This window comes from Vitis vinifera, chromosome 7 (assembly GCF_030704535.1).
Source record: "Vitis vinifera cultivar Pinot Noir 40024 chromosome 7, ASM3070453v1".
Lineage (NCBI taxonomy): Eukaryota > Viridiplantae > Streptophyta > Magnoliopsida > Vitales > Vitaceae > Vitis > Vitis vinifera.
Window position 1 is genome coordinate 18,728,276 of NC_081811.1, and position 21,740 is coordinate 18,750,015.

The 21,740-nt window shown below is 32.4% G+C and overlaps 1 protein-coding gene across 1 annotated transcript; it reads left to right on the forward strand.

The window, feature by feature from the left end:
* Positions 1-3,506: 3,506 nt before the first annotated feature.
* LOC100245896 (cyclin-C1-2) lies at positions 3,507-20,648 on the forward strand. The gene is made up of 11 exons (XM_003635218.4): positions 3,507-3,562; positions 3,637-3,739; positions 3,856-3,962; positions 7,061-7,100; positions 10,003-10,047; positions 12,659-12,777; positions 12,889-13,003; positions 17,180-17,224; positions 18,641-18,788; positions 20,085-20,197; positions 20,307-20,648. Exons 2-10 carry the CDS (start codon positions 3,708-3,710, stop codon positions 20,187-20,189), a joined length of 756 nt encoding a protein of 251 aa, XP_003635266.1. The 5' UTR covers positions 3,507-3,562; positions 3,637-3,707; the 3' UTR covers positions 20,190-20,197; positions 20,307-20,648.
* Positions 20,649-21,740: the final 1,092 nt, after the last annotated feature.

Below are 21,740 nucleotides of genomic sequence, written 5' to 3' on the forward strand. Positions count from 1 at the left end.
AGCACATAACATAATCCAAAGGGCATCCTACTATAAACAAAGGTTCCATAGGGACATGTGAAACTGGGTTTCTTTTGATCTTCCAAAGTAATGGAAATATGAAAATAGCTTGAATACCCATCTAGGAAACAATAATAGGGTGACCTATAATTTTCACCAAGATTTGATCAAAGAATGGAAATGAGAAGTGGTCTTTCCTAGTGGAGACATTAAGTTTTCTATAATCTATGCATACTATCCAACTAGTGGGGATCTTAAAAGGTTGTAACTCACTATGCTTATTTCTCACCATAGTAAGGCTAGTTTTCTTAAGGATAATCTAAATAGGGCTTACCCACTCACTATTAGAAATGGCATAGATGATATTTGCCTCTAGTAATCTTGTTACTTCATTTCTCAATACCTCCTTCAACATTGGATTCAATCTCTTAAGAGGTTGTTGAATAGGGTTGGACCCCTCTAAGAAAATCCTATGGGTGCAGATTAACTAATTCCCTTTAAATTGGTCAAGGTCCAACATATCACTCTTTTGTGGATTTTGAACAAAGTAATCAACTTTCTCCTTTGCTCACTATTTAATATAGATGATATCACCATTGGATTGATATCCTTATCCGCTAAATACGCATATTTCAAACATTTTTGGTAAATACTTAAGCTCTAGTTTTTGTTCGAGGATAGGTGCTATTGTGACTCCTTCTGGTTCAAGCTTTAAATCCTCATAGCTAGATGGGCATACCTGTCCTTGAAAAGCATAAACATCATCAAATCATTCAAGGTTTTCTTCAACAATTTTGTTAAGTTCTTTAAAACTTTCTCATAAACATTTGTACACTAAAGATTCAATCAGATAACATTCATCACTAGGAAAGTCTTCTACTTCAGACTAGTGCTTTATCAATTTAAAGATATTCAAATCAAGAGTCATACTACCAAAAGTGAGTTGCATATGGCCATTTTTGCAATTGATTACAACATTTGAAATAGCCAAAAATGCTCTTCCTAGGATAATGGGAATGAGATTCTCCTCCTTCTCATTAGTGTCTAGAATAATGAAATTTATTGGGTAGACAAACCTACCTATCTGTATAAGCATATCCTCAACAACTACCTTAGGAACTTTCACTAACCTATTAGATAGGCATAGTGTCACTCTAGTGGGCTTCAAATCTCTTAAGTCCAGTTTCTAATAAAGAGAATATGGTGATAAGTTCACATTGGCACCTAGGTCCAAAATATCTTTCTTGTTATGGTTTTGACCCACTGAAATAACTATGTTAGGTAGTTTGTGTCTTTTTACTTCATGAAGGTCTTGTTTTGTAGAATAACACTTACTTGCTTTGCCATAAAAGCTCTTTTCTAAACCTTCATCCCTTTTTTGATGGTACACAAGTTTTTTAAAAATTTAGCACATGAGGGAATTTGTTTCATGGCATCCTAGAAAGGAATATTTATCTTTACTTGTTTGGAAATTTATATCATCTCTTCATTAAGCTCTTTTTTCTTAGGTTGTAGAGTTAATGGAAATGGAGAAAGAGTTAAATTTGTTTTCTCAAGCTTCCTTTGTTCTCCTTTATTTTCATTTGCTTTGCAGGGTTTCCTTTCAGGTTTAAAATTGTCATTATCAAAATTATTTCCTTGAGGGTTAAAAAAATCCCTATTGTTTTGGATTTAGCAGGATTGCTTCGACTTTTCTTCCATTTCCTTCATCTCTCACTCTTAAGAGTGATGGCTTTGGCATTTTCTATTTTTTATTTTTCCTATAACATGAACTACCCCTTGGGATTTGTTTGTGGTCGAGTTGGCAACTTTCATTTTCTTACATAGTTAAAGCTTCAATTATATGAATTAGTTGAGCCTCTAAATCAAAAAATAGTTGTGCATGTTAGCTTAGAGTATTGGATGTTTCTATTGAGAACCCCAAGATTAATCTGTTCCTAAGCCTTGGATCATTAGGGTGCATGTAATCCCATCCTAGACTCTTTAGATCTAAGCATAGCGGAAAACAATGTATTCAAAAACCAAAAACAATACCATAGATCTAAATATTAATGTCATACTTGTTATTTGAATGTTCCTAAATAAATTCTTGTTAGTGTAGAATACTCCAAATCTACAAACGATCTTGTAAACTCAACTATCATCCACCCGATAAGTCTTCCTTGAGTTTAGGCACAAAGATAGTGGATATCTTTGGGTTGAAGGCTAGAATTTTCTCTCTTTGGATTGAAGGGAGAGACAACAAGATTGAAGTTCTAACCCTAAGATGAGTATTTATAGGCTTCCTACTAAGCTTAAGTGACTTGAGCCTATCAATTTGGGTCACTTAATTTAGCTCAATTCAAAGATATCGCTTACTCACCCCTTAACAACCTTAAACATAGCCATTTAATAAAGTTTTTTATAGGTAGGTGAAAAAAGAAATGAGATGGTGCTATAATTTCATAGGCCTTTTTCATATTAAAAAAATGAGGTTCAAATGTACTCTTCATGAAAATATGAGGCATTTTAAATTTCAAATGAAATCCCATTTCAAAGTCACTCTTCAAGAATCTTCTAGGATGTTGATCTAAGAACTCCACAACCTACCATATAGTCTTCACAATAAGGACGGATGAGAAAGTTATTTAGCCTCACAATGATGCATTAGCCATAATTTTGTTAATTGTTAATTGTAATGTAAAATGAATTCTTATTGATTGTCTAAATATAAAAAAGAAATTGATGATATCCCATATGTAAACATGATAGTTACAAATTGATGATATAAATATAAAAAAGAAAGGAGATGCTACATTTTGAATTTCTTAAAGACCTTCAATTATCAAATTTACCATTTTACATTTTGATAATTACATATAATGATCCCATTAAATCATTATTTTCCTTTTTTAGCCAAAATATAACTTGTTTTGCAGTCAATATTACACATTCCATAATCTCATTTAAGAGAGCCATCATCATTAATATTTTTATTTGTTGAGTTTCTGATCAAAGTAACCTATTTTTTCTTTAAAAAAATCTCAAGCTAAACTTGTGTTAAAAATATTTATCAAAATAGTAACATTAAGTTTCATTTTATTATTATTTTTTTATTTTAAAATCATAAGTAATAACCGTGGATTTAAAAACACAATTACCAAATGTGGTTTTTAAAACCACTATTTTAAGCTAAAACCACAAAATTTTTGAACTCAAAAAAGAAAAAAAAAAAAAAAAAGTCACACATGAATTATTACATGGTTATAGGAGTAGATTGATAAATATTTTGGGAAGGAAACTATTTTTATTATTATTTTTTCCTTAAAAAGCACTATTTTGGCTTAAACGCTTTACTCATATCTTAAATTATATGCTTTATCATAGAAGAAAATTAAAAAATTTTATATGTGACATTTGGTCACATATAGAAAGTCATTTCGTGACTCATACAATAATTACACATTAAATTTAAAAATGGTTAAATTGTTTTAATAATATGCATCCCAATCTAATCTAAACAAATCAGAAGGTGACATGAAGATTATTCTTTCCACCCCCAACAATTGAGAGAGGTTTTTAGGTAAGTTACCTAGATACTCTCGTAAATGGTTTTAATATATTATTATTATTTATTTCTTTCTTTCATTTGTTTAGCATAAAAAGGGCTTGGAAGTTGGAACGGTTCGAAAACTAGACTTCTTCCCAAAATCCTTTCTCCGTCAACCATGGCTGCCAATTTCTGGACGTCGTCTCACTAGTAAGTTTTAAACTCAGCTAATCTGCAAACCCTACCTTCAATTTTTTTGTTTATACTTTGAATTCGAATGTTTTTGTTTTTCTGTGTATTTACCACCATGTGTTTTGCTGATGCAGCAAACAACTTCTCGACCAAGAAGAGGTGGATGTGGTGCACCCTCTTGACAAAGAGAAGGGCGTAACTCTTGAGGATTTCAAGCTCATTAAGATGCACATGGCCAATTGTATTCCCCTCTCATACTTATTGTTACGATTCTCTTCTGTTAGTCTTCATTTATGTATCTGGGTTTGAGTTTCTTCCGTGAAATTTGCTTGTTTTCTAAGAAATTTTTCAGGATCTTATGATAAATCCTTACTTGGGTGTTTGCTATTTTCCTATAATTTCCATCTTTGATTTGAAATTTCTTATCATGTAAATTGATGTTTGTATTATATTCTGTCTCTTACCTTTTGCTTGGGTTTTGAAATCTGATGATTCTGTATGGGTTTCTCTTATTTGGGTATTTTGTATTTGCAGATAATTGCTGTTTTTGATAGTGAATTTTCTTAACCTGTAATTTTATTGTGTGGGTGTCATGTTGTGTTTCTTATCTAGGTTTGAGTTCCTTTCAAAATTTCAATAAAGTTTATTTTTGAGATCTTATATGAGTTTCTCTAATGTGGGCATTTTCTTTTTGTTGATAGTTTCTACTTTTAATGATGAATTTTCTTAGCTTGTTGTGTTTGTTACGAGGGTTTGAGTTTCTTTCCATATATTTATTTGGTTTTTGTGATTTTAGGATTTTGATAGACTCATCTGGATATCTTCTATTTATCAATAGTTTTTGCTTTTGATATGGAAGATTCTTAGCCTAGTGTATTTGTATCTGGGTCCAAGTTCCTTTCCCTGAATTTACTAAGTTTGCAAATTTGAGGTGTTTTATATGAAGTCTTCTAAGCATTTTTTATTATTTTCTATCATCAATGTTGTGATGGACTCTGCAGAGTATTCTTAGGCTGTAAAGAATTTTTTTTAATTGGTCTGTGTTTCTTATTTGGGGTCTTAGTAGCTATCCATGGATGTTACTTGGTTTATGAAAATTTAGGATTTTATATGTATTTCTTTGATCTAGGTATCTGTTATTTGTTGAGAGCTTCTATAATTGATTTTGAATTATTCGGTGGAATTTTCTTAGGTTCTAAAGAATTTCTATTATCATACAGCATTTCTTGTTTAGGTTTTAGATTCTTTCCTTGGATTTTACTTGGTTTTTTGAAAATTTTAGGATTTTTTATGTGGTTCTTTTATCTGGGAGTTGTTATTTATTGATTGCCAATTTCATTGTTTTTCCTTTTTTTCTTTTTGGAATTTCCTTAGCCTATGAATAATATATTGTTAGCTTACTGCATTTCTTATCAAGATTTCTGTTCCTTTCCTATTTTACTTGGTTTCTAAAATTTCTGAAGTTTTTATGAAATTCTATTGTTCATCAATGATTTAACTGATGGGTTTGTTTGAGTTTTTTTTGGGCTGTATATGATGTCTTACCAGTGTGCTGTGTTTCTAACTTTGTTTCAGCTAATTGTATGGAAAACAGCTTACTTGTGTAATTTTGAAGGACTTAGTTTCTCCCGTTTGGCTTTGTTAATCCCAATATCCAAGTGCCTTAATGCCATTGTTAGTCAATGAATATCAGAAAAGATTATATGCTGGGCATGGCCCTGCAAGTTGGGGGAACATCTATGGTGCCTATTTAGCTCATCTAGAACAGACCATTTGTAAATTGGTTACAAATCTTTCCATGGTTGCCTGGAAATTTTACTATAAGTAAATGTAAAAAACTCTTCAACCCCACACAGAAATTTGAATTAAATAAGAAGTCTGATTTACAATCTACAATTGCTTGGATATTCTAATCGAAATCAACAGTTTGGATCAACCTTGATTTGCTTTTGCTGCTCATGCACCTATACAGGCAACTCCCATACATAACATGAATATGCAGATATGCACGCACACACACACACACACACACACACACACACACACTTATTTCAATTGAAAATGTTTTACCAATTGGACCTTATATGCTATTTCATTTTAATAAAATACATAGAAAAATAAATTCATGGTGAATTACAATCTTAGTTTCTTTCAGAAATAGAGGATCAGTTTATAAAATGAACCTTAAAATAAAGAGTCAAATTAAAATTCTCACCCACCCCAACTTTGTCTAATTTGGTAAAATATAGTCAAGTTATTTTAGCATGAATGAAATGAATAATATTCCAACATTTGGTGTGCTACAAACTTGAAATATTAAACTCAAATGTTTGCAGCCATAGAGTCTGAGTATTATTAGAGCATTGGTAAATACTTAGTTTAATTTTATCATTATTGAGGTGCTTCAGTGGAATCTGCACACTGGATTACATTTAATGTGCAGTTGCATTTGCCCAATGTGATTCAAGGGAACCACATTTTTGTAATATAGATTTTTAACAAAACTTTATCATAAAATAAGATGCATAAAGGAGGAATAGCTATCTTTAAAATTTGTTCGAATGCAAATTGTTTGGTGCGATACACGTATATATCTTGAACTTCCACAGAAAATTTTCTTTGAAATCAGGTTTCTCATCAGAAGATTATAGGAAAAAATGTACCAATACATTTGCAAGTAATATACATGCACACATGCAGACATTCACACACAAAAAATGTGTATATATCTAGTCACATGCATAACAATCTGCCTTCTTATATTTCTGTTTTGATGTTTTAGTTGCTAACGTTCTTATTTGCATGCCTATACCCATACCTAGTAATTATCACGCATTGGAACTTTCAAAGAGAAAAATGATGGATTTTAAAACGTTTATATTGAAAGAGTGTGCTTCTTCTTCTTAGAAATTATCATATGAAGTATTTGCCTCTTACATTCTCATGCAATTAGTTGTGTTGGCTTGATGAGACGAGTAATTATCATGTATTGGAACTTTCAAGGAGAAAAAAGTATGGATTTTCAAAGGTTTATATTGGAAGAGCACTCAGAAATTATTAGGATGGATTTTCAAAGGCTTAATATATTGGAAGAGTGTGCAGAAATTATTGTACGAAGTATCTGCCTCTTACATTCCTTTGCAATTAGTTGTGTTGTCTTGATGAAACAAATATTTCTGCTTCTTCCTTCATTGTCATCATATTTCTGCTTCGATATGCTCTTGAATTCTCACTGAATGTTTGCTGAAAAGCAGGCATACGTGCATGAACAATGCTAATACTTTATTTTGCGTATATTCATCATTGTACATTTATTTGTATTTTTATTCTTTTCTTCAGATATTGGGAGATTGGGTCAAAATGTTAAAGTGAGGCAAAGGTTTGTTTTATTTTCTTGTTGTTTTATAACATTTCCAACATCTTACATTTAGAACTCGATATGCAAATTCTTTTTGGTATTTTTGGTAAGATTGATTGCTTTTCTTATAAAGTTGAAATTAATCTTTGTTCATATGCATGAAATTGTACTAGTGCTGCTACTAGACTACCAAAGAATTAGGATGGTTGTCAGTTTCTGAAGGTCAGATTGGTTTGTCTCCTGAATTGCTATTAATTTTCATTCATATGCATTAATTTGTACAATCTTTGCCCCTAGAAGGAAATAATTAGGATGGTTAATTCCTTTTTTTGTGTTGTGTATTGGTCAACTCTTGAGCAACCATTATTACGAGTTATAACTTAGCTTGCATATGTTTGAGTATGTGATCTCTTGCATGGTATATTTGATCTCAAAATAGATTTTTTAGAGTCTAGTTAGTGGTTGTCATTTGGAGAGCCTATTCTCTCAAGTACAATTTGTTTAGAAAGAAGGCTCAAGTGATTTCTTTTGCAAAGTTGGTACTAAAAATTGAAGTTTCGGCAAATTCCAGAGAATTTTGGGCTGATTTTTTTATTTTGTGGCAATTTTCTTACCATCTTTTGATATCATGGAAATTCTATTGTTGGCTTTCCCTCGATATTAGTGACTTTCTTGGGCCCTTCACAGATGTTTTTCACATTAAAAATGAGGGAAGGGGGGCTTGAAACTAGCCTCCCATGGTACAAGTTAGGGGCTTTTACAACTAAGTCACTTTTCATTTGTATATTATTTGTGCACATAAAATGTGTACGCCTTTTTTTTATCTCTTTTAAAACTTACTAATAAAATGAAACATTAAAAATAAACTTTTGATAAATAAATAAACTTTAATTAACCAATTTTCAAATTCCATTAAACTGCCTGATAATCTTTTTAATAATTCTTTTTGTTATCTTTTGAATAGTAATTAAAAACAAGGGAAACATAAACTTGTAAATAAAATAATAGACATTTTTAAATAAAAAATGATCATACGTATACTATCATTTTTTTTTTTATATTCTTTAATACATCCAACTTACATAGATCATCATTTTAGTATTAAATATGTTTTCAAGTATTATACATATATCATTTTGTTACATAAAACAACTTAATAATTGTATTATTAGTTATTTTTATTATTTCTCAAATTTTTTCTAACATTTTTATAAGTTTTAATCATTTTTTTTTCCAGAATTTTCATTCAATATTTTAGATATTTTCATGAAATCCAATCACAGATATACTTTCAGTTTCTGATGTTATCATCCTTTCTCGGTAATCAGATTTGGAGGATTATGAAGAATACACCTATGATTTTTGGCAATTGGCAAAAGGTTTTGCATTAACTGTCAAATAAGCCTTTCATGTGGCATGATGGTGAATTGCCATCATTCTGACATTTGTGTGATAGCGTTTTCCTAATCTTGTTTTTAAGAAGACACTTCGGTTTCACTTTTTCTTCAAATGAGACTCTCTACTTGAGACCTTTTTTTTCTTTTTGGTGGGGGGGTGTGGGGGGTGTTGGTTGTTAATGCCCCTCTCTTCTTGTTTTTGACTCTGCTTCACTCAGCTGTCAATCTAGGACAGCTTACCACCCACGTTGACCAACCTCCTCTAACAACACTAACTATAAACATAAAAAAGTAAAGCAGGATTGAGAAATTCGAAGAGGCAGAATGAGGGGTTGGGAGGTGGATGGCAAGTGGGGGAAAGGGAAAAATAAGAGGAAAAGTAGAGGCATGGGGGGTGAGAGTTGATGATGGAAGTTGGAAAGTAAAGAGTTAAAAGATATAATGGAAGTGGCAGTGCTTCAGACCTGCAGTGGTAAAATTGAATTGAATCCATCCAAAAATGGAAGATAGAGATGACGGTGAGAAGGTGGAATAGTTTTCATGTTGGCCTGCTTTGTTAAAAGTTGAAAAGGTTTGGCTGGGTTTTTAGAGGGCTCCTCTCCCCATGTGCTCTTCCTTTTCTCTATTTTCTCTTTTTCTTCCCACTGCTTCAGTTTGACTTATGATCTCCTTCTTTGGTCAGAGCTGCTCTGTTTTCCACCACATTGACCAACCTCCTCCAACCCACATTGATCACCTAATCTTTTTCATAAGGAGGGAATAGACTAGTAAAGCTAAAATGCTCTAATCTTCGCATGTTAGTGACAAGCTCTCTTTCACAGTATATGGTGAATGGTTCTATCTTGAGGTGGGTAAGGGAACATCCCTTTGTGTCCACCACATATAGGCATCAACTTTTATGGGCATCTACCACAGGTAGGTGTCCACTCCTATGGAGTCCACTTAGGGCTAAGTATTTAAGTTTCCACCTTTTCTAAGCATAGGAAAGAGAACCAGGAGGTCAAGGGTGTAGAAGCCGTGTGTAAATGCTTATAGCACCCTGTGAATAATTCTGCAAAGCTTGGGCCTGCTAACAGCATGGATTCTGGAGGTGCATCCAAGTATCATTAGGAGACATATTTCATATTTTTTGTGAGTCTATAAGTCAGTGGAAAACTAGGCATCTATGGTTGTTACTAGTTTTTTTTAGATGCCATTCCTTAAAATCTTCTTTAAACTATAAGGGTTACATTTTATGGTCACTTTTCAAAGTCTATTTAAATTAGATACTAAGAAGTTATTGGCTTGAGGATTTCTCTGTCAAGTTGTATTTGTTTTTGGTGAATGCTTCTGAGGTCAATAAAATGCCTATAATAAAAAATTGCCCTTCGCACTGTTCAATTAATCGATCAAGGATTTTAATCAAAATAATGAAATTTATTATTTTATTTATTATTATCATGAAAAGCCTTTGTTGTATACCCTTTGCCTATGATCACCGTTGATATCAACAAAACAGCAGTTAATGCAATCTCTAATAATTTCAGGGTTGTAGCTACTGCCATTACATATATGAGACGTGTTTACACCAGGTAATGCTTTTTCTTATCGTGGAATTTTTTTTTTTTTTTTTGTATTAGATGATCCTCCATGGGTGTTCTATAATTTAATTGAACTGTTTTTTCTTTTGTGATCTGTGAGACCTATACTAAAATGGTAACGCAGATTACTCTACTGGCATTGGATAACCGTGTAATACCCTATTCATGATAACCAAAATCTACCTAATATATTAAGTGATGAAGTAGTTTTGTATAATTATTTTTTTCTGTGTTGGGGTTCAGGTGATTGGAGACTGCGTCCTGTCATGTCCAGGCAAATATTCCCAGAAGATCTCGAATGGGATTGTGAAGTTTTTCTAATAACTTTTTTTTGCAGGGAATATTCATTCATTTTACAAGTTATTGACCATACTCTACCTATAGCACTCCAGAATTGTTTTGCTTATTTTGCTGCTCATTTGGAATTCCTATAAATTTGGTGATTGATATTGTGATTCTAGAACCACTTTTAGTAATATTAGGTTCAAAGATTAAGAAATTATTAGACTCTTGGTTAATTTTTCCTTTTCCTTTTCCTTTTCTTGGACACAAGATTTCAATATATAGTGCAAGAAATTCATTAAAAAATTTGAGGTAGAAATTACTTCCTTTTGTTTGCATATGCAATAAAGAATATGTATGTTTATCTCAAGTTCTATGGAGGTGAAAATAATTTTATGGAGGGGAAAATAACTGTGAGCATGTAAACCTGTGCTTTGTGGTTTAGGAAACCCACTTCAAACCTGCAATCAGAGCTGGTATGAAACCTCTCAATAATTTAGGTGAAACCTTCTGGGAACTTTGAAAAATCAATATGAAAATGCCATTTATGGAATTTTACAGAAATGCTAGGGATAGGAGGACTAGGTTTCCCATAGATCTCTCCCTTCATAATTTTTCTTAATCATTTTTTCAATAGTGAATCATTGAATCTTAAGCATTTCTGAAAACTTTCAGTCAATCCCCAAAGCTCACATTTTGGTTTGTCAAACAAGTTTTTTTGGCTTCTATTTTCATTAAGTTCACATTTCAAATCATATAAATCCTCCATATTGTTTATTGAAATACAAATTTTCCTAGAAGTTTAAGCTTGTAAGATTTGGGTTCAAATGTATATTATGCTCTTTCACACCCCTCCTCAAATGCGGTCCATACCTGCATGTGGAGCGATACACAGACTTGGCAAACAATCATAATTAGCCTTTTTTAGGCTTAATAAATTTAGGAAATAAATATGTGGTCAGGCATGAACACATGACCTCCCACCAAATGAGGTTCTGATACCATGTTGAATTACCAATTTTCCTAAAAGCTTAAGCTTGTGGTATTTAGGTTCATAATGTATATTATGCTCTTTAAATTCTGCTTTCCCAACTTTTGTTCCCTTGTCATATCTTGCATTGCTTTTCATTCTTGTTAGCACTTCCATCACTGCTTAGTTACCTTGATTACACTGCTTTTCTTATGTTTGACATTCTTAATCAAAGATTACATAGTTCTGACACCGTTATAGTATCTATCTTGATTAGCAACCGACACATTCTCAGATTAAAATAGTGAAATATCTAAGGTCTCCATATGGTTATACATTTAGTTCCTAATTGTTCATCCAACTTCAGATCTTTTTTAAAGTTTATGAGATCAATACCCTAAAAAGTCATTCGTCTATAGTTATGGAGTCTGACAAACCCTTTGGAAGAGCTAAATACTAGCATCTCTTCCCAATTTTCTGAATTTCTCAAATTCTTCTGTCCTAAAAATTATACCAGATGGTCCTGATCTCAGCCCATTAATAACGGAACTCAGCTAATATTCCTTATGAGAATTAATTGACAGTAATACTTTCTGTTGTAGTGAATACAATGGCATTTATTATCAGAGGCAAATTTTGAATCAGATCCATTAAGCCTTTTCAGGTGCAAAAACTGTGCCTTATCCATTATTGCAAACCTATCTAATTTATTTCCTCAATTTTCCTTCCACCTTTAATTTGATTTAAATATATTTATTTTAATGTCTTCCAGTTTTCATCAACAATCACTGCAAGTTGATGGTAGCAGATTTTTAAATTGTTTTGGATTTTCATTTTTGGGATTTAGATCATAATGTGTCTTAAAACCCAAATCGTTCATCTGCATGACAGTGGGTCAGCTTTAAAGTAGAATGAGTCATCCATGAAGTCTACTGTCCCATTCCGTTGTCTAAATTCATAATATAAAATGCTATACTGTAACAAAGCTCATATAAATTCATAATATGGGTTATCTATGAATTGGCTTGCAACTTTGAGAAAATTGAACGTGTAGGCAACATGCTTAGTACACAATATATTGAAAAATGTCTCCCTTTTTTTAATTTTTTTTGTGTTTTGCTTTCATATTTATGTGGACTTTGCACTTTAAGCACTTCTATTCAGAAACTTGAAATTTTGCATGTATTTTTCTTTAAATATCAGTTCATATGTTAAGATTTTTTTTGGTCAAACACTTGAAGTTTCTGTCAAGATAGCATTTTGAGCACTTCTTCTCACAAATTAATTCAGGCAGACTGTAAACCCCGGACTGGATCTCTTGCTAAGCTTAATTTTTATTTGTGCTTTCAGAAAAGCTATGACAGAATATGATCCACGTCTTGTGGCTCCAACTAGCTTGTACTTGGCTGCAAAAGCAGAAGAAAGCACTGTGCAGGCTAGACTTCTTGTATTTTACGTCAGAAAATTAAGTAATCACTTGTTACTCAGCATGATGTTGAACTGCGGTTTTAGTTCTCCAGTCTTGTGGTTGACATTTTATTTAACGTAAGAACTGAGTGCCTGACACTTTCCCTTTGCAGATCCAGATGAAAAGTATAGGTATGAGATCAAGGACATACTTGAAATGGAAATGAAGATCTTAGAAGCTCTCAACTATTATTTAGTTGTATTCCATCCTTACCGTGCATTGTCTCAGTAAGTACATTTCATGTTTATCATCTATTTTACTGTATATGTATGTTTATCTTGCATTCCATCCTTAATGTGCATTGTCTCAGCAACCTCTATTGCTTTCGAATTTCAAAATAAATAAATAAATAAATAGAAATTTTTCACATATGTAATAAGTTGTGTTTGGTCCACATAGTATGACTAGCCTAATGTTGATATCTACTTTTTCGCATAATGGGTTGTGATGTTGTTAGGAAAAGATGAACAATGCGATTTTGAATTCACCTAATTTAAGTGCTAGCTCATCTGAAGTATTATAACCCCTCAGATAGCAAGCTTTGAAATGCCATAATGGTAGTTTATGGGAGGCATTGTGTTGGGTTCCCACTGCATACTCTTTTGACCTTGTGTAAGCCTGAAGCTTTAATTCTGGATTTCTCTGTTACCTTTTTCTTGTTCCTCTTTCCAGTTTTTATTTCCTCCTTTGACTTTTGTGGATCTAAGAGCTGTATGATGGTTCCTTGCGAAAGTTAAACTCGTATCTCGTTTTATCATTTGACGTTTATTAGTGGTTTAGCAGACTTGATTGAAAGCAAGTTGTTTTGTGTTTAAACATCTTAATTTTGTTTGCATATCTCTAATTGATTTAAACCCTAATGGGTATCACTAATGCATTTCAATCTACATTGCTTCAGATTTATGTTCACTTTCTAAAATTACCTTGTTACATTTGATAGATACTTGGATCTCCCATAAATTCATTGATGATTTACAAATTTGTAACTTCAGAATGTTTCACTACAACAACTGAACTTCCGCAATAAAACATGTTTTGACATTATTGCTTTGTTTTGTAGTTGAAAATTTTCTTAATTTTCTATATTTAAAAAAAATAAATGGGGAATAGACTAATAATGAGGTTCAAACCCAAGGCCTACGATTTTAAAAACAAGGTTATCATACCATATTAAGATACCAATTGACTTGAAAGCTAAAAGCTGTTAGGTAATGGACAATAATGTATGCCAAGCTAACTAGAGAAAATACCAGGGTTTAGTGTCCTATGATATGGTGCTTTGGATGAATTCAATATTTGGAAAAATAGCCACATATGAAACATACAGCCCACTGCATGTCGCATATATGTAATCTTCTAAGTTCTGCATAGCTAGCACTACCTGAGATGCAAGAGCCTTGAAAAGCATTGTTAATGGGAACTAATAAAATTGCCATGCTTCTCAAACTAGCCAAAATTGTTGCCTTGTGTATGCAAGTTTGGGTTCAAGAATCAAGTGCTGATGTGTCTGCTGGATGGATATATCCAACCTAAAGCTTAGAAGTCAGGACATGCCCATGAAGTTCCTGAATTCCTAGTACTTACACTGATATGCAGCAAATACCTCATTTATCTAGGAGGGAAAGCAGCAATAACTCCTAATATGAGAAATTAAAAACAAAATTTACTTGGTAAAAAAAAAAAAAATCAGAATGTACAACAGAAAAAGGAAACTACCCGATCCTATAATTCGACCTGAGCTGTGTTGCTGATTGATCCCGCCAAAATGTGTGTAGTCTGGTGGTTCCCCAAGTGTAGAGGTGCGGTTGTAGTTTTAAAAACCCGGTGAGTCGGGTGTTGAACCTCAAGTGACCCAGGAATGCAGGTGAAACGGAGAGATTCAAGAATAAAAGAAAAGGCGGTGGAGAACTCTTTCTTGAATTCTTGCTTTGGGCAAGAAAGTTGTTGGAAAGTTGTGGGAAAAACAAGAATTGGTTAAAAAGAATCTTAACTAATTTATAACTAACATTTGAGGAAGGGTGATTCCCTAGGGTCCCTTCCTTACCATGGAATGATCCTTGTTACTAATATACCATCTAAAAGTGTTCACTCATCAATTGAATCCCCTTTACATAATCTCAAGTTTTCCTATGGAGTTAGTGATTTGAAAATTGTTGTCCTGGGCTTACATAGAGTTGTTCCAAGTCAAGATGACTTTCCAAAGTGCTTGGAATACCCTATGGGGATCCTAGGCTTCAATCTCTAATTAGGTATAAAAGTTTAGTGTTTTCTTGATCCTCGATATTGCAACTATTTGTCCAATTGTTGTATTTAGGGCTTAATTAAGGTCGGCTCAAGTTAAAACGGCTTTACCATTAAGTGCTTGGGATACCCTATTGAGACCTATAATCTCCAATTGTCAAATATAAAGATACATTGTTTTATATATTGAATAAATGGAATTCTCTTGATAGGGTACTTTGAATTAAAAACAATTATTAATGAAAGGATACATTCCAATGGAAGAATGGGAAGCCCTAGGGCTCCCTTTCCTCAACCCTAAATAACTGCTCAAAATTCATTAAAAGTAAATTAAATGGAAAGACTAGATTGAAGAACAATAAAATAAATATCAAGAACTTGAAATGAATTTGAAAATGCATGAATTGAAATTTAATAGAAACAATCTAAATACATCGTGAATGAAAATCAAATCTGGATAATTGTCAAAAGCGAATAAAAGAAAGTGATTTGAAAAACCTAAAAACCAATGGACAGTTCAAAGACACCTTTTTCAAAATCCAAATTCCCCTAGTTTGTTGTTTGATGCAGTAGACGAATCCCCCTCCAAGGGATCCTACCCCTTTCAATGACTGCTCATTCCCCTTTTATATCCTTCCTAAGCAAGCCCTAAGTTCTCTCATGTGAGAGTATCTCCCCTCTACGTGAAACATGCCAAAGGATGATTTGTAATTTGTAAGCTATTGGGCTTAGCCCATTTCTGTGGGTTTAAACATTAAAAAGGGTCGCTTATGGGTTGCAATCACGTGCTTCTTAAAAGAAGGGGGCGGCACCACTAGGGAGTGGTGCCCTTATGGAGCTCTTGGTGGCACTCTCTTAATCTGGAACATCACTTGTGTTTCTTCAATTTATTCCTCAAGCAACAACCTCCAAAAACTTTGAAAATTGGTCAAATTTAAGTTTGGAAAGTGAGGAATCCAATAAAATTTGTTTCAGCTTCGTTGGACATGTTTAGCTCCTTCAACTGAACATTTTACTGGTCAGACAGGGTCAGCACCCGAGAACTTCTTGTAATTTTGGTCTTTTGGTTCAATCCACCTTTCATCCTTGCATCCAAGATGTCCTACAAGGATTTCAAGGTCATCATTATTTATGAAAGGTGCCTATAAACATCAAAAACTCAAAGAAAACATGAGAAAACCGGGCATACACAAGATGATATACAATTGCTTAGTTGAGGGGTGCTTTTAATGGTGAAATCAAGCTAAAGATGTGATCATCGCCCCTATTTTTATACAAAATATGACATTAATCACTGATACAGGTATGACTGGAATTTTGAAGGATTCTGGTGGCCAAAGTGCTGCTATTTTTGGTTCAATAGAGATTCCCCTATCTGTTGATATGAATGCAAAACTTGGTTGCCTATTCTCCTGGCTGCTGCTGGAAGAAAAGGAAAGAACCATACATATTAAAGAACATAAAAGATCTACCCACAATTCCCAACATTTTGTTTCTTTTTCATTTTGATTGTTACTCCTATTCAGGAATCAGAATGAGCATAATCCAATTCATTGGCATTCCTTTCCACTCTTGATTTTGCTTTTTGGTGTGTGTGTGTGTGTGTGTGTGTGTGTTTTCTTTTTTACCCCTTCCTTTTAGATAAGCTTGAATCCATTGTTAGGGCAGTATTCTTATGCTGCATATGGATATATCTATATATATGATGTTTAAAGAAATTTATCCTCTGGAATCCATGTTAATTTTTGGTCTAGGCCTATCAAAATTACATAAATTTTTTACCGAGGCCTGAGGCATGTGCCACCCCTACCTCACATTTTTATGGACCAATGAAATTATAGTTGTCATGCTTTCTTGATTGTACTCATCATGGAATTCAAGGTATGCTCAGGTTGTGGACTTTGCCTATGTGCCTTTTTTCCTAATAGATCAACTGCACCCTTCTGTCATATTCTCTCCCACTTCTTCAATATAGCCATTCCACTTGGGGTTCTTGAATACTGAAGTTCACCCAGAATAATCTACCTTAGGCTCCAAATCGCTAATTATGTTCTTCTTGGTAGCTTTTTAACCACCTCAAGTCAGGTTCTTTTTATGGTGCTAGACTATGTGCTCATTGAATGTTTTGTCCAACAGTAAGCTTCTCTTCTTTTCCTTTGCAGGTTGCTTCAAGATGCCAACCTGAATGATCTAACTCAGTTATCTTGGTAAGAATCTAGCTAAGTTTCTGCTTGGACGCATGTCAGCATGCTTTTTTGGGTTTATTTCCTTTTACTCATTATTCTTTCATTTTACAAGTAATTTTATATGGGTTGTATCGGTTCCTATAGCTGCTAGAGCCATTGTACCTGTGGCTTTTGCTTTAGCTAAAAGCTGGCACTAAACAGCTGAATGAAAGCTCAAACAATTTACACATTTTTCCTGTTTCTTTCAAAAATTAAGAAAAAAAGTAAAGAAGAGAAAGAAAGAAGGAAATATTAGTTTGAAGATCATATGATGATTTATGGGTTACTTACACAGTATATGAGGCTGATCCAAGCTATTTGGGATTAAGGTTTTGTTGACTCGTCTTTGAGTATGTTGGTTTTGAGTACTAGTGTTGGATACTATTTTTTTTTTGATAGGTAAATTTTTGCCCCCACTGGGACTTGAACCTAAAACCACCCACAAACCCTTCCCATCCCTTTACCTCTTCATGGATTGTTGGTGGTTTCAGTGTCTTCAGTGCTGGTACTTTTCTCCTATTATTGTCTTGTTGTTCATATAACAAGAAAGTGCTCACTCTACTATTTCATGAATCCTTTTTGTACTTTATCTATCTAAAGCCACCAATTTCCTATTGTTAGGCTTCAAATGCTTCCATGGAAATTGAAACTGGAAATGGTTTCACTGTAGGAAACAATTTCAGGAAAAATAAAAAAATTGTAAGAGTTCTACATTGGTTATTATATAGTTGGAGGCGATGGATTTTGCATTTGTTTGCCTCCCTTCATTATGCTAAAATAATTACACTTCACTAAGACAATGAAGAAATGTTGGCATACTTGAACATCTAGGCTATGTTTGGTTCCCGGAAAATTGGAGGAAAAGTAGAAGGAAAGTAAAAATGAAGGAAAATAAAAAATAAATTTAAATTAATAATTTATTTTTGTATGTTCCATCAAACTCATTTCATATATTTTCCTTAATTATATAAAAATCATATAATTTAAAAATTCATAAATTTATACTTAATTTTAATTATATTTTATTTATTTATTTATTTATTTCTTGTACTTTCCTTGGTGTAACCAAACATGAGAAAACTATTTTCTTCAGCAGTTTTTTTCTTTCCTTGGTACTTTCCAAGAACCAAACATCTAATGAAATAAGGTTCTATCACAGCATTCCAAGCACTCTTAAACAGAAGTTTCTGGCCCTCAATAACATCCATGAGTAACGAACACAGTTTAAAGAAAACAATTTTCTCTGTGATATTTTGGGGATTATTTACTTGTTAAGAAAAATATTTGGAAGGCAGTTTTTGTGTGTGTGCTTTTCAGCTTCCTGCCCGCCAAGCTTTCTTTGTATGTGAGGTTGTGCATGTACTACAAGATCTAATGTTGGAATTTTGGATCATAAAGGGGAATTGTCAATGACACCTACAAAATGGATCTTATTCTCATTTATCCTCCACATCTGATTGCCTTAGCTTGCATATACATTGCAAGTGTACACAAAGATAAAGAAACCACTGCTTGGTTTGAAGAGCTTCGAGTTGACATGAATGTGGTAAGTTTTTTTGAGTTAAAATGTTACTTTGCCATAACATCTTTGTGTCTCGTCATCTATGTTACATGGACTTGGGTACAAGTATTGGGTGTTGATGTGCATTAAAGTATCAGATTTGTTTAATTCTCAGATCTTTGGACAGGGCCCACAACTAAATAATCTAATCTCTCCTCTGATTCTATCCCTAGGCCAAATTCAAGTGTATGACTAAGAATATCTAATATGAGTCTAAGGTTACTTTGCAATCAAATAAGAATGTTTTTCTTTTTCTACAGGCATAGGAACACACCCTGCACCTTGTCATTCATGTTTGATACAGTTAATTCACTTGATTTGAAGTGTTCATGCAACATAGCTCCTCATTATGAATGAATATCAAAACCCTAAGGCTATTCTTGGCTTTCGAAAAGTACCGAGGAAAGAAAAAAATGATAAGAAAAATGATTTTTTGGTGCTTGGTTTTACTATGGAAAATATGAAATAATAATAATAATAATTAAAATTAGTTAGAAACTTATGCATTTTTAAAATAAGTGAAATGACTTTGAAGTAGTATATAAAAATAATATATTGACTTTAAATTTATTTTTTTATTTACCTTTTTTTTTTCTTTATATAATTCTCTCTATTTTCTTTCCCTTGTAATTTTCCTCAAATTTTTTGGGAACTAAACATAACCCAAGTGATTATTTGCCAAACTAAAACAGAAAAGTCCACTCATGCCAGAGAATTGTTACTTATATTTGGTTGCCATGCCAGGACACTCTTGTTTGAGACCATCTACTCTTCTCCAGCCCCTGTCCCCATATGAATACACGACAATGTTCACTACAAGCTTTGCCACATTAGTCTGTCTCATTATTGCTTAACACTACCAAATTTCCTAAAACTTAAGCTTTTAGAATTTGAACTCACAATGTCTATCGTTCTCTAATAGATAGTATCATAAATTATTCTTATGGAAAGTCCTTTCCTATTATTAGATTATTGCTTCATATTTAGTTAAACATGAGCTTGACAGAATTGCTTGATAGTTCCATACCACATTCTGTAAGATTTACTTTTCTAAAGAATCCATCTATAATTTTTATCTTTTGAATCTAAATCTTCTAAGATCTTGACATTATTTCACCAGTAAGAATGCAAAATGTCAGATGATATTATAGGGTGCAGGTTACTAGAGCCAATGTGATAGTTAATAATTGCAATTGAGTTCCTCTAAGGCCATAAATATAGTTTTGATGCTTCTTCATTTATTGGAGTGATGATATTATGACCCTGTTTGTACTTTGACAGGTAAAAAATATCTCCATGGAGATACTAGATTTCTATGACAGCCACAGAACGATCACTGAAGACAGGATCACTACCACTTTCAACAAGCTAGCTTTGAGATCATAAATGGTTTGGTGAGTCTCCCACTCATTTAATAAAAAAAAGGTTCTACTCATTTGATTTCCCTGATAAAATACACTCACCTGTTATTCTCTAATGAAGTGGATGGTCTTGAACGAACAGGAACCAGGCCATGCACCCATGGTAGGGCATTCCTGTAGAAGCTAAAATGGCGAAGAAGGCTCACACCAGGGGTAAAATTTTCTGAAGGTTCCATGTTGTTCAGCTGTAAGAGATGGATGGATACTGCAACAACCATGGCAGGGGTATTGAGTGTATCAGAGAAGTAATTTGATGCAGCATTCTGGAAAATAAGTTGAGTTTCCTGACTGAAAAATCTTAGGGACCAATTTTCAGGTGAGTTGTTTGTAAATGATTGAGATAAATTGCTGACGTTATCTACTACAAACTGTATCAAAACCTGGAAAAGTGATGAGACTTGCAATTGAGTGCACTTTGATTCAAGAGGTGGATCATTCCATTTGAGTTTGAAAAAGGGGGGCTTTCATTGAGAAGCAATTTTGATTGCTCCCTACTTTCATGGCAAGTTTTACTAATACTATTCAGACCCAAGCAGGGTGGGCCAGTTGTGTTTCGACAGGAGGTAAGATGGAGGATTCGAACCTGCTTTGCTTACCTGATTCTTAAGTAGTTAATCAATTGGGCACTTCGATCTTTTGATAGGAATGTTTATTATTTTTAGGATTTAGCTTTAATTAAATTCATTTTAATAAGTACAAATACAAATATCTATAGAAAAGCAAGATAATAAAATAAATCAATTTTAATCATTTTATTTTTAGATCACATTTAATTTGTTGTTAAGAATAAAAAAATTATAAATCAAGATATTATTTATTTTATATTATTGAATATATTTAAATTAAATACATCATAATTTTAATATTAAATATATTTTTAAGTTGAATATATTATTATTAAATATCATAATATTATTTTCGAATAATGTTTAATGTAATTTAATTATGAATATATATTTATAAAATTTATATTTTTTTTATCAACACATCCAGTGTTATTATTACTTGTAAATTTTATATATTTCTTATTTATGCATATCGATATTATTGTTGAATATGATAAATTATATTTTATATATATATATATATATATATATATATATATATCAATTTTTCAACAAAACAATTTTCAAAATATCTATTATTATTTCTTTGAATTTTTTTTAACATTTTTATGAGTTGATCAATTTTTCTCCATTAATATTTTGTATCAAAATATGGATATATCCATGAAATCAAATTACCTATATATCTGTCACAATCAATATTTTCATCCTTACTCGTAGGTTTGGAATTTTTTTTTTTTTATTTAGAAAAACTTTATATATATATATATTTTGCATAAGATTAAAATGCAATTTACTTATTATAAAATATAATATAACAATTTATAAAAAAAAAAAAAGTATTGTTGTAAATAATAATTATTTTAATACAATTTTAAAATTAAAAAAAAAAAGGTTAAATTCCTTTTAATGATTGGAGTAGAATCTTTTTAACTATTGATGGATGGGCT

What these genes read in the sequence shown, in the direction of transcription:
- LOC100245896 (XM_003635218.4), top strand. Translation starts at nt 3,708, where the DNA reads ATGGCTGCCAATTTCTGGACGTCGTCTCACTA. An exon ending in AATGTTAAAGTGAGGCAAAG is followed by an intron (nt 7,101 to 10,002) that starts GTTTGTTTTATT and finishes TAATAATTTCAG; the next exon opens with GGTTGTAGCTACTGCCATTA. An exon ending in TTCGAGTTGACATGAATGTG is followed by an intron (nt 18,789 to 20,084) that starts GTAAGTTTTTTT and finishes GTACTTTGACAG; the next exon opens with GTAAAAAATATCTCCATGGA.